The sequence below is a fragment of the Erythrolamprus reginae genome, chromosome 2 (assembly GCF_031021105.1).
Source record: "Erythrolamprus reginae isolate rEryReg1 chromosome 2, rEryReg1.hap1, whole genome shotgun sequence".
In the NCBI taxonomy this organism is placed as follows: Eukaryota; Metazoa; Chordata; class Lepidosauria; order Squamata; family Dipsadidae; genus Erythrolamprus; species Erythrolamprus reginae.
The window spans coordinates 108,474,817-108,487,352 of record NC_091951.1 but is presented as its reverse complement, the minus strand read 5'-3'; the positions used below and the strand labels follow the sequence as shown (position 1 = coordinate 108,487,352).

General features: G+C 45.8%; 1 protein-coding gene across 1 annotated transcript; it reads right to left on the bottom strand.

The window, feature by feature from the left end:
• Positions 1-613: 613 nt before the first annotated feature.
• Positions 614-11,572, bottom strand: RPS14 (ribosomal protein S14). Its single transcript, XM_070739063.1, has 5 exons — positions 11,471-11,572; positions 9,258-9,408; positions 6,939-7,100; positions 3,067-3,143; positions 614-723 (listed from the first exon to the last, which is right to left on the bottom strand). Exons 2-5 carry the CDS (start codon positions 9,404-9,406, stop codon positions 656-658), a joined length of 456 nt encoding a protein of 151 aa, XP_070595164.1. The 5' UTR covers positions 9,407-9,408; positions 11,471-11,572; the 3' UTR covers positions 614-655.
• Positions 11,573-12,536: the final 964 nt, after the last annotated feature.

Genomic DNA, 12,536 nt, shown 5'->3' with positions numbered 1-12,536 from the left:
ATATTTCTGGGTGGTCTTTAAATATTGTTGCCTAATCATATTTATGCAGTTTTCCCACCAGAATTTTTAAAAAATGATTAATTTAATCTTTTCTCAGAAATGAGAATCCAAAGATTGCTGCTTTCCAAAGGGTATTATTTGAGAGAACTTTAGAAATACAGTGCACACAGACCAATTTTGTATAGAAGAAGCCTTTCAGATTGGAGGCTGAGCTCATTTGAAAAAGCAGTCATCCAAGAAGAGAAAGAGCTCAATATAGCCATTCTGTCTCTACTTTTAACTACCAACATTATGCATTACTTCCAAACTCTACTTAACTGATACAGAGTCTTCGCTTGCAATACTGTTTTATTGCTTTAGGGTTTTATTTTCCACTAAGCAGCTTCATAGTAAAACAACTTTTAAGTGAAAAGAAATACACTAAAGTGCCTGTGGGAGCTATTAGGAGGCAAAAGAAAGGGGAAGGGGGAAGAAAAACCACCTCTAGACAGGGAGGATCTTTTTCATGTCAATAATTATTGAGAAAAGGCTTAAAAGGCAAGTCAAAGATACAGTTCACAGAACAGCAGTGGTGACTAAATTTATGGGAGAGAAAAACAAATGAGAACAGGGATTTATTGGAAAGCTTTAATGATGAAATAAAACAGCCCCTATTTTACAGACGACGACCACGACGACCGCCCTTTCTGCGAGTGCTGTCTGAAGGAATGGGGGTAACATCCTCTGTGGAGAGAAAAACAATGCTTTTGTTTATTATTTTCACTCTTTGTTTATACAAAGTCCTTAAAAAAATCAGAGGAGCAACATGGAAAATAATACTTTAAAAGAGAAGAGGGAAAAGCATTCAAAACGCAACACTAAGATCATGAAGTTTCGTGAGTCAGATTATACTTCCCAATTTAAGTTTCTGAAATTTCAGGATGTGAAAGTCCAAGAAAAGGAAACTCTGCACAGGCTTTAAAGTACTAGGAAAAGCTAGGTCTGTGCACAAAAGAAAGCATTTATTTTCTTTCCAAAGTGAAGGAGACTCATTTTGTTTCAAAATGTTTGTTAAACTTTTTTGAGTGAGTTGCAGATTGAGAGAACTGAAGCTTGGAATATTTTGATTGTTCCAGGTTTGGGCTGAAACAAAGTTTATAGTTATTCTTTCCCCCTGTTCTGCATGGCTTGAGTTCCAAACTACTCTCTCATGTTTTCCCAGCATGTGATCCCCTGAAGTCCTTGTTTTTAGAAAAATATATCCAAGTAGCACTTGCAGTAATCCCAACCTTTATGGGTCTCTCCCCTTTGCTGCCAACAGAGTTCTTGCTTCAAGCACAGCATATCCTCTTTGTCTAGCCCTCACCACCAATCTTCCAACATATTTTTAGCTTTTCCCCCATCACCTCTGCTCTCCTCTCCTCCAGCCTATCCCCACCTCCCAAAATGCCACATTTTGGTGCCTGCTTAAACCAAGTCAACGAAGCGGTGGAAGTGATGTGCCGGTGCCTGGAGGCTGTTGGGGCCTGGATGGGTGTCAACAGACTCAAGCTCAACCCGGATAAGACGGAGTGGCTGTGGGTTCTGCCTCCCAAGGACAATCCCATCTGTCCGTCCATCACCCTGGGGGGGGAATTATTGACCCCCTCAGAGAGGGTCCGCAACTTGGGCGTCCTCCTCGATCCACAGCTCACATTAGAACAACATCTTTCAGCTGTGGCGAGGGGGGCGTTTGCCCAGGTTCGCCTGGTGCACCAGTTGCGGCCCTATCTGGACCGGGACTCATTGCTCACAGTCACTCATGCCCTCATCACCTCGAGGTTCGACTACTGTAATGCTCTCTACATGGGGCTACCTTTGAAAAGTGTTCGGAAACTTCAGATCGTGCAAAATGCAGCTGCGAGAGCAGTCATGGGCCTACCTAGGTATGCCCATGTTTCACCATCACTCCGCAGTCTGCATTGGTTGCCGATCAATTTCCGGTCACAATTCAAAGTGTTGGTTATGACCTTTAAAGCCCTTCATGGCATCGGACCAGAATATCTCCGAGACCGCCTCCTGCCGCACGAATCCCAGCGACCGATTAGGTCCCACAGAGTGGGCCTTCTCCGGGTCCCGTCAACTAAACAATGTCGGTTGGCGGGCCCCAGGGGAAGAGCCTTCTCTGTGGCGGCCCCGGCCCTCTGGAACCAACTCCCCCCGGAGATTAGAACTGCCCCTACTCTTCCTGCCTTCCGTAAACTCCTTAAAACCCACCTTTGCCGTCAGGCATGGGGGAACTGAAACATCTCCCCCTGGGCACGTTTAATTTATGCATGGTATGTCTGTGTGTGTGACTGTTAGCATATGGGGTTTTTTAAATATTTAAATATTTTAAATTTGTCTGATTGCTTATGATTTGTTTTTACATGTTGTGAGCCGCCCCGAGTCTTCGGAGAGGGGCGGCATACAAATCTAAGTAATAAATAAATAAATAAATAAATAAATAAATACGTTTTGATCTGGATACTGTGGCTGTACTGTGCTGGGACAATTTATAATGCTGTTCTCTGAAAGATCCAGCTCAATTGTAACTCAATTTTCTCTACCTGAATGCCCTTATTACATGGATCAGGGGTGTCAGACTGGATTTCTTCAATGGTCAGATCCACATTGTAGTTCTCTGCGGACCAGCTGGGTGGGGGGGAATTGGACAGACACCTCCTGCAGTACCATGACAGCCAAAATAGAGGCGTGCTCATTTTCACCCTCCTGCAGCACTATGCCAGTCAAAAACGGGCTGTGTAGGATCCCCATGCGGACAGTTTTCAGCCAGCAGAGGCTTGGCAGGCTGGTCTTTTGATATTTCCAGGCGGGCCCCTGAGCTGGATTTAAGCATCAGATTTAAGTCTTGAGTTTGACACTCCTGACCTGGGATCATCATCTTTTTCTTATGTCTCGTTTCAGTATATATCAAATAATTTTATCTAGCAAGAACCTTTTCAAACCATCTAATGCAAACTAAATGGTTTGTTGGGATAAAGAAACAGCTATGAAAATGATTGCAGGAAGCACATCTTTGAAAATATCCTTCATCAGAAAACCTACCAATGCGCCCAATCTTCATGCCAGACCGAGCCAAAGCCCGGAGAGCTGACTGAGCTCCAGGTCCAGGAGTTTTTGTTCTGCAAAAAAAGTAAAGCATACATTAATAAAAACTGAAACTTGTTTTTAGGATTTATTTCATTTGGAGGAATGAAGTATTATTGGGCAGCATCAGTGCAGCAATTATTTTTTCTTCTCGATTTATAGCAGTGAGCATACAAATAAAGGTGCAATGTGATTTCAAGCTTTTTAGTTAATTACTCTTAGTAGCAGAGTGCCAGACTAGATAGATGGTTGGCCTGATATAGCATGGCTCTTTTTTGCCAAAAGAGCTGCTATAAATTGTAAAGGTAAAATAAAATCAAAAGAAATGAAACACCTATTTAGAATGTCTTTAAATGTAAGTGCCTTTTGTAGATTTACTCTGTATTTAGTTTAGTAAAATGCCTGTCCCTTTATTGCTTGTTTTTGCTAAACCAGCTCTAATTAATTACTAGAACTTCTAACCCACTCCAATCTCAACTGGGTGACATGGCAAGAGAAGTTACAAGCAATCCTCATTTAGTGACCACAATTGGAACCAGCAAATTGAAAACAAAGAAGTTGCTAAGTGTGAAGGTGTTTATTATCTTGTTTTAGCTTCCCTTTGCTAACAGACATGTGAAGGTTGTAAACGGGAGGACAGATTATAAGGTTACTTTTTCATTACCACTGTAACTGCAAATGGCTGTTTAATGAGGCAGTCACTATAAGAAACCTATCAGACAAGTACTCACAATTAGCTTGGACCAAAGAGAGAACTGTTTTCATTCGCTTCTGAAAAGCGAAGACATTAAGGCTGGCCACATTGCTTCAGAGAAGAAAATGCTATAAAGTAGATGCTATGTATCCTTTCTGTGTGCATCACAAAGAGTGGGGGATATTTAACAGACCTTCTTTTGACGAGTGGACTGAACATACTCATTTTTAGTAAGATACCACTTTTTTTCTTAATGCTACACTATCTAAAGTGTAGATGACTTTGAATTGGGCCTAGAAGCCTACTCACTATCAGTTCAACAACCTTGAAGTATTATTCTACACTGGCATTGGTGTCCTACAATAGTCTAATCAATTTGGTAGCAGCAGCAGCTCCTAGATTGTCTTCAAAAGCAGCCCTCCAAGGAGTAAACTGCAGTAATTCAACCTTGTGTTGATAAAAGCACAAATGTCCGGGCACCGTAATGCAAGAAAGGCTGTTACTGGCTGAACTGGAACTGAGCATATCCATCCTATTGACCATATTTTCTATCTACTGCTTGAGTAGGAATGAGAATCCAAGTGAACAAGTCACACCCCCTTTGGGGAATTGTTGTTTCACTCACAGTAACCACTTGGATAATTTTTATAGGGATGTTCAGATATTAATTGGTATCTAGATATTAATTTATGACTTTAATAGTTATTTCTAACCTGGATCAAGACAGCAACATACAGTGATCCCCCGCTCGTTGCGAGGGTTCCGTTCCAGGAGCCCCCGCAACGAGCGGGTTTTCGCGAAGTAGCGATGCGGAAGTAAAAACACCTTCTGCGCATGTGCAGATGGTGTTTTTACTCCCACAGCGCTAGCGAGGAGCCGAAGATTGGGGGCGGCGCGGCTGTTTGCCGCCGGCATGGGGGGCTTCCTAGCAGCCCCCCAAACCCGGGTTGGGGGTCCGGGGGGCGCTGTCTCTCGGCGCTTTCGTGCTGAGTCCGGGAGCGAACTCGCTCCCCGACTCAGCTGGAAAGCGCCGAGAGACAGCGTGGACAGGCCCGTTCCTTGGCGCTGTCTCTCGGCGCTTTCGTGCTGAGTCCGGGAGCGAACTCGCTCCCCGACTCAGCTGGAAAGCGCCGAGAGACAGCGTGGACAGGCCCGTTCCTTGGCGCTGTCTCTCGGCGCTTTCGTGCTGAGTCCGGGAGCGAACTCGCTCCCCGACTCAGCTGGAAAGCGCCGAGAGACAGCGTGGACAGGCCCGTTCCTTGGCGCTGTCTCTCGGCGCTTTCGTGCTGAGTCCGGGAGCGAACTCGCTCCCCGACTCAGCTCGAAAGCGCCGAGAGACAGCGTGGACAGGCCCGTTCCTTGGCGCTGTCTCTCGGCGCTTTCGTGCTGAGTCCGGGAGCGAACTCGCTCCCGGACTCAGCTCGAAAGCGCCGAGAGACAGCGTGGACAGGCCCGTGCGGCGAGAATGAACGGCGTGGGCGGGCGAAGGGCGGGCGGCAGCGAGGAGTTTGCGTGGGCGGTGGGGAAACTCCTCGCTGACGCCAGCAAGAGGGGGAAGACTCAGGGAAGCCGCCCAGCAGCTGATCTCCCGGTTGCCATCTACGCATGCGTGCCCACGGGCACGCATGCGTAGATGGTATTTTGACTTCCGGGTTGAAAAATAGCGAAGTACCCTGTTCGCAATGGTTGGGGACGCAATAAACGGGGGATCACTGTATATCCAATGATACCTCACCATAAATTTGTGGATAATCTCTGCTAATAAGTTCCACATAAACATGGGATAAAATGGCACATTTCCAAGGGTTTTGAGCACTTGTCACCCACAAAGCATCAACTCTATCACTCAATCCAGCAGAAGCAGAATTAATGTCCCAATGTTCTGACCCAGCTCCCCAAACATGACAAACCCTCTGATGTGAATAAAAAGATTCCTTTATCAGGAATGCCAGCAGCCCCAGCAAAAGGTTTCTTTCCCAGGCTAACAAGTCTGACTGGCTGGAAGATGAATAGTTGTCTCCCACACCTATTCATCTCCGCCCCCTACCTTTTACCCCCAAAGCTAGGGTGAGGCCTCACTAGCAGCCATGGCTCTTCCTTCCCCAGGATCAGCCCACATCTTTCTGCTGCCCTCATCTCTGCCTTTGCACAGCTGTGCATCAGGCAATGGACCTAGCTGTTCCTTTTCTTCATCAACCACCTGGGGGCTGTTGACTCTCCATCTGAGGGCTGACGGGTGGCCCAGGCTCTGCCTCTGTGTTAGCTCTATTCCCTCTTCTTCTTTGGAGCTCCCAGGATGCTTACCCTGACTCCCATGCCTCCTCCTCCTATGATTCATTTGTTGAAGGGGCTGGCGGCCAACAGGCTACAACACCCAATCCTTGCATTTCCAGAAGGGTACCATGGCCAAGAGTTTCAAATCTGTTTGAGAGATCTAATAGGACCAGTCCCTTTCCCAATATTCCAACAAAGGCAATCCATCCGAACAACCAACACCATCCTGTCTCAAAGGCAAAGCTGAATCCTGACTGAAAAGTATCCAGGCAATCCACTTCCTCTAGGATCTTCCTATCACCTTCTCAACTTTCCCTAAGAGAAGGTTGAAGATCAGAAAAAGCTAAAAAGGGTGGTATGATTCATGGAAGCCTTCTTTAGGAGAGATTGCAATTCCACCAGCTTTAAAGTGAATAGCTGTGGCACTTCCCTTACAAAAACCTTGAACCAGCTGCTCACAATGATGCCTGGCTGCCCAAGTGTGGCACAGCTCAAGCCAAAGTAGTAAACTCAAAGTATAAGAAACTATTCCACTGCATTAAAACTAGATAAAACTCTAGTTAAAAAAACAAGAATAGAGTATAAACAATAATGTAACATCAAGCCAGTGAAATATCCACTATATTACAGAAAATTGCATTCAGATTAACAGGACACACTTCCAAGAGCTGCAGCTACATCTCAAATATGATTCCACAGAATAATACTTTTCCATTTTAAAGTCTCTCAGTAATACAAAATAACAGTAGAGAGGTGTTAAATGACTATTATTTAAATCAAGGTATTCTAAAGTATTGAAAAGTAGTATTTGTGAAATATCTGCACAAGAAAGAGATAAATGAACCAGTGGCTCCCCCCTTACCTGTTTCCACCCGTAGCCCGCAGTTTGATATGAAGGGCAGTGATCCCCAGTTCCTTGCATCGTTGTGCTACGTCTTGAGCAGCCAGCATAGCAGCATAAGGAGAAGACTCATCCCTGTCGGCCTTCACTTTCATGCCACCAGTTACTCGGCAGATAGTTTCCCTGAGAAAATAAGTGCATTATAGATTCATTTAATCCCAGCCTTTCCTTCACCAGAGACAAAAAGCATACATTTAAACATAACTTCTTTGCTAATTTGTCTTTAAAATGCAGTATGAATAAAACAATTGCCATATTTAGGGTTAGAATTTCTGCCTGACTGCAATACCATTACAGTGGTCCCTCGACTTGCGCGTTCTCGATTAGCGCGAAACGCTGCAACGCGGTTTTTCAAAAAATATTATTTAAAAAAATAAAATATTAAAAAATAAATTTTTTTTTATTCTGTTCCCTGAATGGAGACCGCCGGCCGCTCAATCGGGCCGGCAGGGAACAGAATGGAGCCTTCCGCGGCGGGGCTGGTAAGGGGGGGAGCCGAGCCCAGCCCCGTGGCATTCGCTTTCCTCCCGCCGGCAGCTGACTGATCGTGGGCTCCTTCGCAACCTCGGAGAGCTTCCTGGTTTTCGTGAGCTTTCATGCCCAGGAAGCTCTCCGAGGTTGCGAAGGAGCCCAGGATCACTCGGCTGTGGGTGGCAGGAAAGCGAATGTCACGGGGCTGGGCTCGGCTCCCCCAGCCCCGCCGCGGAAGGCTCCATTCTGTTCCCTGCCGGCCCGATTGAGCGGCCGGCGGTCTCCATTCAGGGAACAGAATGGAGCCTTCCGCGGCGGGGCTGGGGGAGCCGAGCCCAGCCCCGTGACATTCGCTTTCCTGCCACCCGCAGCCGAGTGATCCTGGGCTCCTTCGCAACCTCGGAGAGCTTCCTGGGCATGAAAGCTCACGAAAACCAGGAAGCTCTCTGAGGTTGCGAAGGAGCCCACGATCACTCGGCTGCGGGTGGCAGGAAAGCGAATGTCACGGGGCTGGGCTCGGCTCCCCCAGCCCCGCCGCGGAAGGCTCCATTCTGTTCCCTGAATGGAGACCGCCGGCCGCTCAATCGGGCCGGCAGGGAACAGAATGGAGCCTTCCGCGGCGGGGCTGGGGGAGCCGAGCCCAGCCCCGTGACATTCGCTTTCCTGCCACCCGCAGCCGAGTGATCGTGGGCTCCTTCGCAACCTCAGAGAGCTTCCTGGTTTTCGTGAGCTTTCATGCCCAGGAAGCTCTCCGAGGTTGCGAAGGTTACATCTTCCGCTGCCAGCCAGGCCATGCTGGCGGCAGCGGAACAATCGCTGGCTGTCAACTTTTCTTTTTAAAACTGGGCAGGAGCTGACTTGCCTCCCCAGTGCTAAAAAGAAAAGTTGACAGCCAGCGCTGCGAAACCGCCGAAACCGGAAGGGGCGAGGTGGGGGAGAACGGGAGGCTCAGCATTCCGTCAGCCGCAGCGCTGGCTGTCAACTTTTCTTTTTAAAACTGGGCAGGAGCTGACTTGCCTCCCCAGTGCTAAAAAGAAAAGTTGACAGCCAGCGCTGCGACTGACGGAATGCTGAGCCTCCCGTTCTCCCCCACCTCGCCCCTTCCGGTTTCGGCGTTCGGCAACGGAGTCCGGCGCTGGGGCCATGCGGGGCCGCTCATCCAGGGGGGCGTGGACTGGCAAGCGGCAAGTGATCTGGCGGGAAGACCAAGGGAAGGTTCCTTCAGCCGCCCAACACCTGATCCGCTCCGCAGCGCGGCAGCAGCGAGGAGCCGAAGATGGGGTTTCCCCTTTGCCTTTACCCCATCTTCGGCTCCTCGCTGCTTCCGCGCTGCGGAGCAGATCAGCTGTTGGGCGGCTGAAGGAATCTTCCCTTGGTCTTCCCCGCCGCCCACACGCAAACTCCACCATCTGCGCATGTGCGGCCATAAAAAAAAAATGGCGCACATGCGCAGATGGTGGTTTTACTTCCGCATCCAGTATAACGCGGAAATCGGTTAGCGCGGGAGGTCTTGGAACGTAACCCCGCGCTAACCGAGAGATCACTGTACATCTCTTAGCAGAAACTATTTCTATACAAAGAGCTTCCAAGATACTTCGCCTAAGTAGATACTTCACCTAAAATTCAACTATGGTAAATAAAAACATAATACTCTGCTCCACAAAAGTTACAATGCTAATCCAAATAGACAGTGTTTCCTTTAAGTTCAGGCTGGGGGAATATTATAGGCCTTTTTGACATAAATAAGTCTTGAAAGATTTTCTATAACAATCGTGTAAATATTATCCTTTCACAAATAGAGATACTCACTTGCCAGACAGGTCAGTTACATGGACAAATGTATCATTGAAGGAAGCAAAGATGTGGCAAACTCCAAACACATTTTCTCCTTCAGCAACCTGTGGTCCCAAACTTATAACCTGCTCTTCCTTCTTTTCCTTACCCTTACGGGGAGCCATTTCTGTATAAAACAACAAACAATTATGGAATAGACAGAATATTATAAAGTACTTTCTGTTGAAGTAGACAAACTATAAACAGCTAACTACCAAGTCAAGGAAAGAATCTCCTCCCCCACTATGTATAATAAAGCTGATTCCCAACTTCTAAACAGATCCTTACATATAGCTATTGTGAAGATTATTTGCTACTCCTATCTCCAGTAAAGTATCAGACACAGTTTCCTGTAGTAGGAATATGCTTTCTGTCCAGAAAACTGCATGGGACGGACACGAGTATTGTGCTATCAGCATGGGCAGGGCAACATTATCAAACCCTTTGGGAAAATGGTCCACCACTGATATGAAGTTTAAATACTTAAGTTTGTGCTTAAGGGACCCACTTTCCTTTTAAATCTATGCAAATTATGCAAGAGGTCCTAAAATGTTAGCCTCAACACATAAGCAGTCGACAAATTATTTATCTCCACAATAAGAGACATCCATTTCAGAAGTAATGTATATAGTTGGCTCTTTATGTCACACTTCAAGAAACCTGTTGGTGGCTTTAAAAAGGAAGCAAGAGATGATGAAGATTTTCAGGTTATCACACCAGTGAATTACAGCTTCTTTACCATAAGAATATTGGAGAACATTCTTAACCCACTGAGTTAGAAAAATGGGCATTTCTATACAATCACTTCAATATTTAGTATTTTACTTATGAATTATGCTATACCTTTGTATTAGTTATGCAGCTGAAAATTAAAGGTCTACTAATTTTGGAGGCTACATTCTCACATGAGGACAGTAGTCAAATAATGTTCAGTGAAAAAAAATACTGAAGTTTTAAACAAAAGGGCTGCATTGTGATTAGGGAGAACTTATAACATGGATGGTTGCTCCATCTAATTACCCCCTGAATAATTAAAGGACAAGAAATTATATAGGCAAGGAGGTATGGGATACCCAGATAGCAACCTCATGGAAAATCTAGCAATTTCAATACTGCTTTGTAAATTAGGTTCCCTGTTCACAGGATTTCTGATAATTACCAATTTGGATGAGAACTTTCCATACCTAACAGGATCAGAAATAAAATGTAACTTGGACCTTTACCTTTACAATAAGTAGGGTACACTGCTTTAGTTAGGATTACTTAAATCTCCTTCCTTCAGAAAGACTTATATTGCCACTTTTGCTGCAAATACATTACAAATGTAGTAAGGAACGTGGCATTTTTAAATAAATCGGGGCAAACTTCAATGAAGTAGCCCAGACTTGAATCCCATACCTTTTTTGCAAAGCAGAAACAATCCCAGTATTAACCCCATGTGTTACAGGCTTAGAAATATTACATCCAGTTACTAAAAAAAAAAAAATCCCTGAAGTTTGGTCAATACAACAATCTAGTATATAGATATTAAATTAGACTTTATAGTGATAAGATAAATTGTTTGGAATTTGATATGCATGATGAATTTAATTATTGGGTTACAGTATACAGTACTTTTAATATAATATTATATATTAGAGGGATGAAAAGATAATGAATATTAGAGATTTCTGTTTAGTTTTGTTTATCTTTTCTTTTTTCTTCCTTCTTTGCCTATTTCTCTTTTTCTTCTCTTTTTGGATTAAGCAAAGAGAGTAGAAATTAGTTTTACACACATATAAACATGTTTTTAAACAGATGGTTTTGGCCACACTTTTCAGCCTCCGGTCTTTATGGACGATGAAAGGGAAGGCTATGTACGTTCCCTCTGAGATGTGTCTCCGAGGGGAAAAGATAGAGAGAACATTTTCGGAGGCCCAAGTGTATATATATAAAAACCACACTCAAAACCTATGCCGGGAACCGGGTGATGCGGGGTTTCAAGAGGCCTTATTAACCACCCCACCGCCCGGGCCTCTTTCAAACAACGGATCCCTGTGCAGAAACAAAGGCCCCCAATCTCGCCCTCCCTTGCCTTCCCCGCGCAGTTAGGAGTGAGGAGCCGACTGACAGCACCGAGGGGAGCGGAGAGGGCCGGGTCCGCGAGGATGGAGGTGGATAGAAAAAAAAGGGCCCCACCAACCACTTACTCAAGCGTCTCTGCAGGCGGCAGCCAGCACCGGAAAGGAGAGAGCAACGTCACGAGGGCAGAGGTCACGCTCCGTCACCCGGAAATACTACCGCAGAAACGTTACCAGCGGGCGGGGAGAGTCACTCCCACGAAGAGAGACGCGGCTTCGTAGGAGTAAATAAGCACACAGCTAAGGGGAAAGTTTGTTGTAGAGAAATGTCGAGCGGGCCCTAAAAATGTATTTATCCTGCTTAAGAGGAAAAGAAAACTAGCATCCTCGCTTCCGCTGACCGGGCGGAAGCTTTTTCCCGCCAGACGTTGGGCGTCACTTGTGACGTCAGGCGGCCCTAAAGAGTTGATTTGAATAATCGTGTTGCGAGGATGAGAGGAACCAATAGAAACGGCCCTTTTTGCTGTACACAGGATTCTCTATTCTGCATCCGTGAAGCAGAAGCTCCGTTGAGACAACGTGCGAGAGTTCTGCCACCACCGATTGATGTGGGGCAGAGGAAGCAAAGTTGGCTCTTCTATGACATGTGGCCTTCAACTCCCAGAATTCCTGAGCCATTCACGATTGGCTCAGGAATTCTGGGAGTTGAAGTCCACAAGTCATAGAAGAGCCAACTTTGCCTACCCTTGATGTGGGGTATAAAGTTAAGAGGTCTATTTGGAGTGACGGCCCCTCATTTTAAAATAAGCATCTCTTCTGGCGAGTTCCCCTGGCAGTTCAGAAAATACCAGGCAAAGCAAATGCCTTTGGGTTCTCTGCCTAGCTCAGTGTGTCACAACTTAATTTTATTTGTTTTTTCAAGTATGTATTGGTAGTATACAGAAATATAATAATATTCATATACATGATACTAGTAAAAAGGAAACATTAGGACGGCACGCTGGAGCACTTTTGAGAACTTTCAAGATATGTGCACTTCAACACTCGAGTTCCCCAAGCATGCATGCTTCCTTTCCCCCAGCAGCAGCTTGGTAGCTGTGGAATTCTGGGAGTTGAAGTCCATACATTTGGAAAGTTGTCCAAGTTGAGAAACACTGGCCTGGCACATGAAATGCGTAAATGTGGCCTTTACACC

Coding starts and splice junctions, on each gene's coding strand:
- RPS14 (XM_070739063.1), bottom strand. CDS start 9,406: ATGGCTCCCCGTAAGGGTAAGGAAAAGAAGGAAGAGCAGGTTATAAGT. Junction 7,101..9,257: donor GTAACTGACCTGTCTGGCAA/GTGAGTATCTCT, acceptor TTATTTTCTCAG/GGAAACTATCTGCCGAGTAA. Junction 724..3,066: donor CATGAAGATTGGGCGCATTG/GTAGGTTTTCTG, acceptor TTCTCTCCACAG/AGGATGTTACCCCCATTCCT.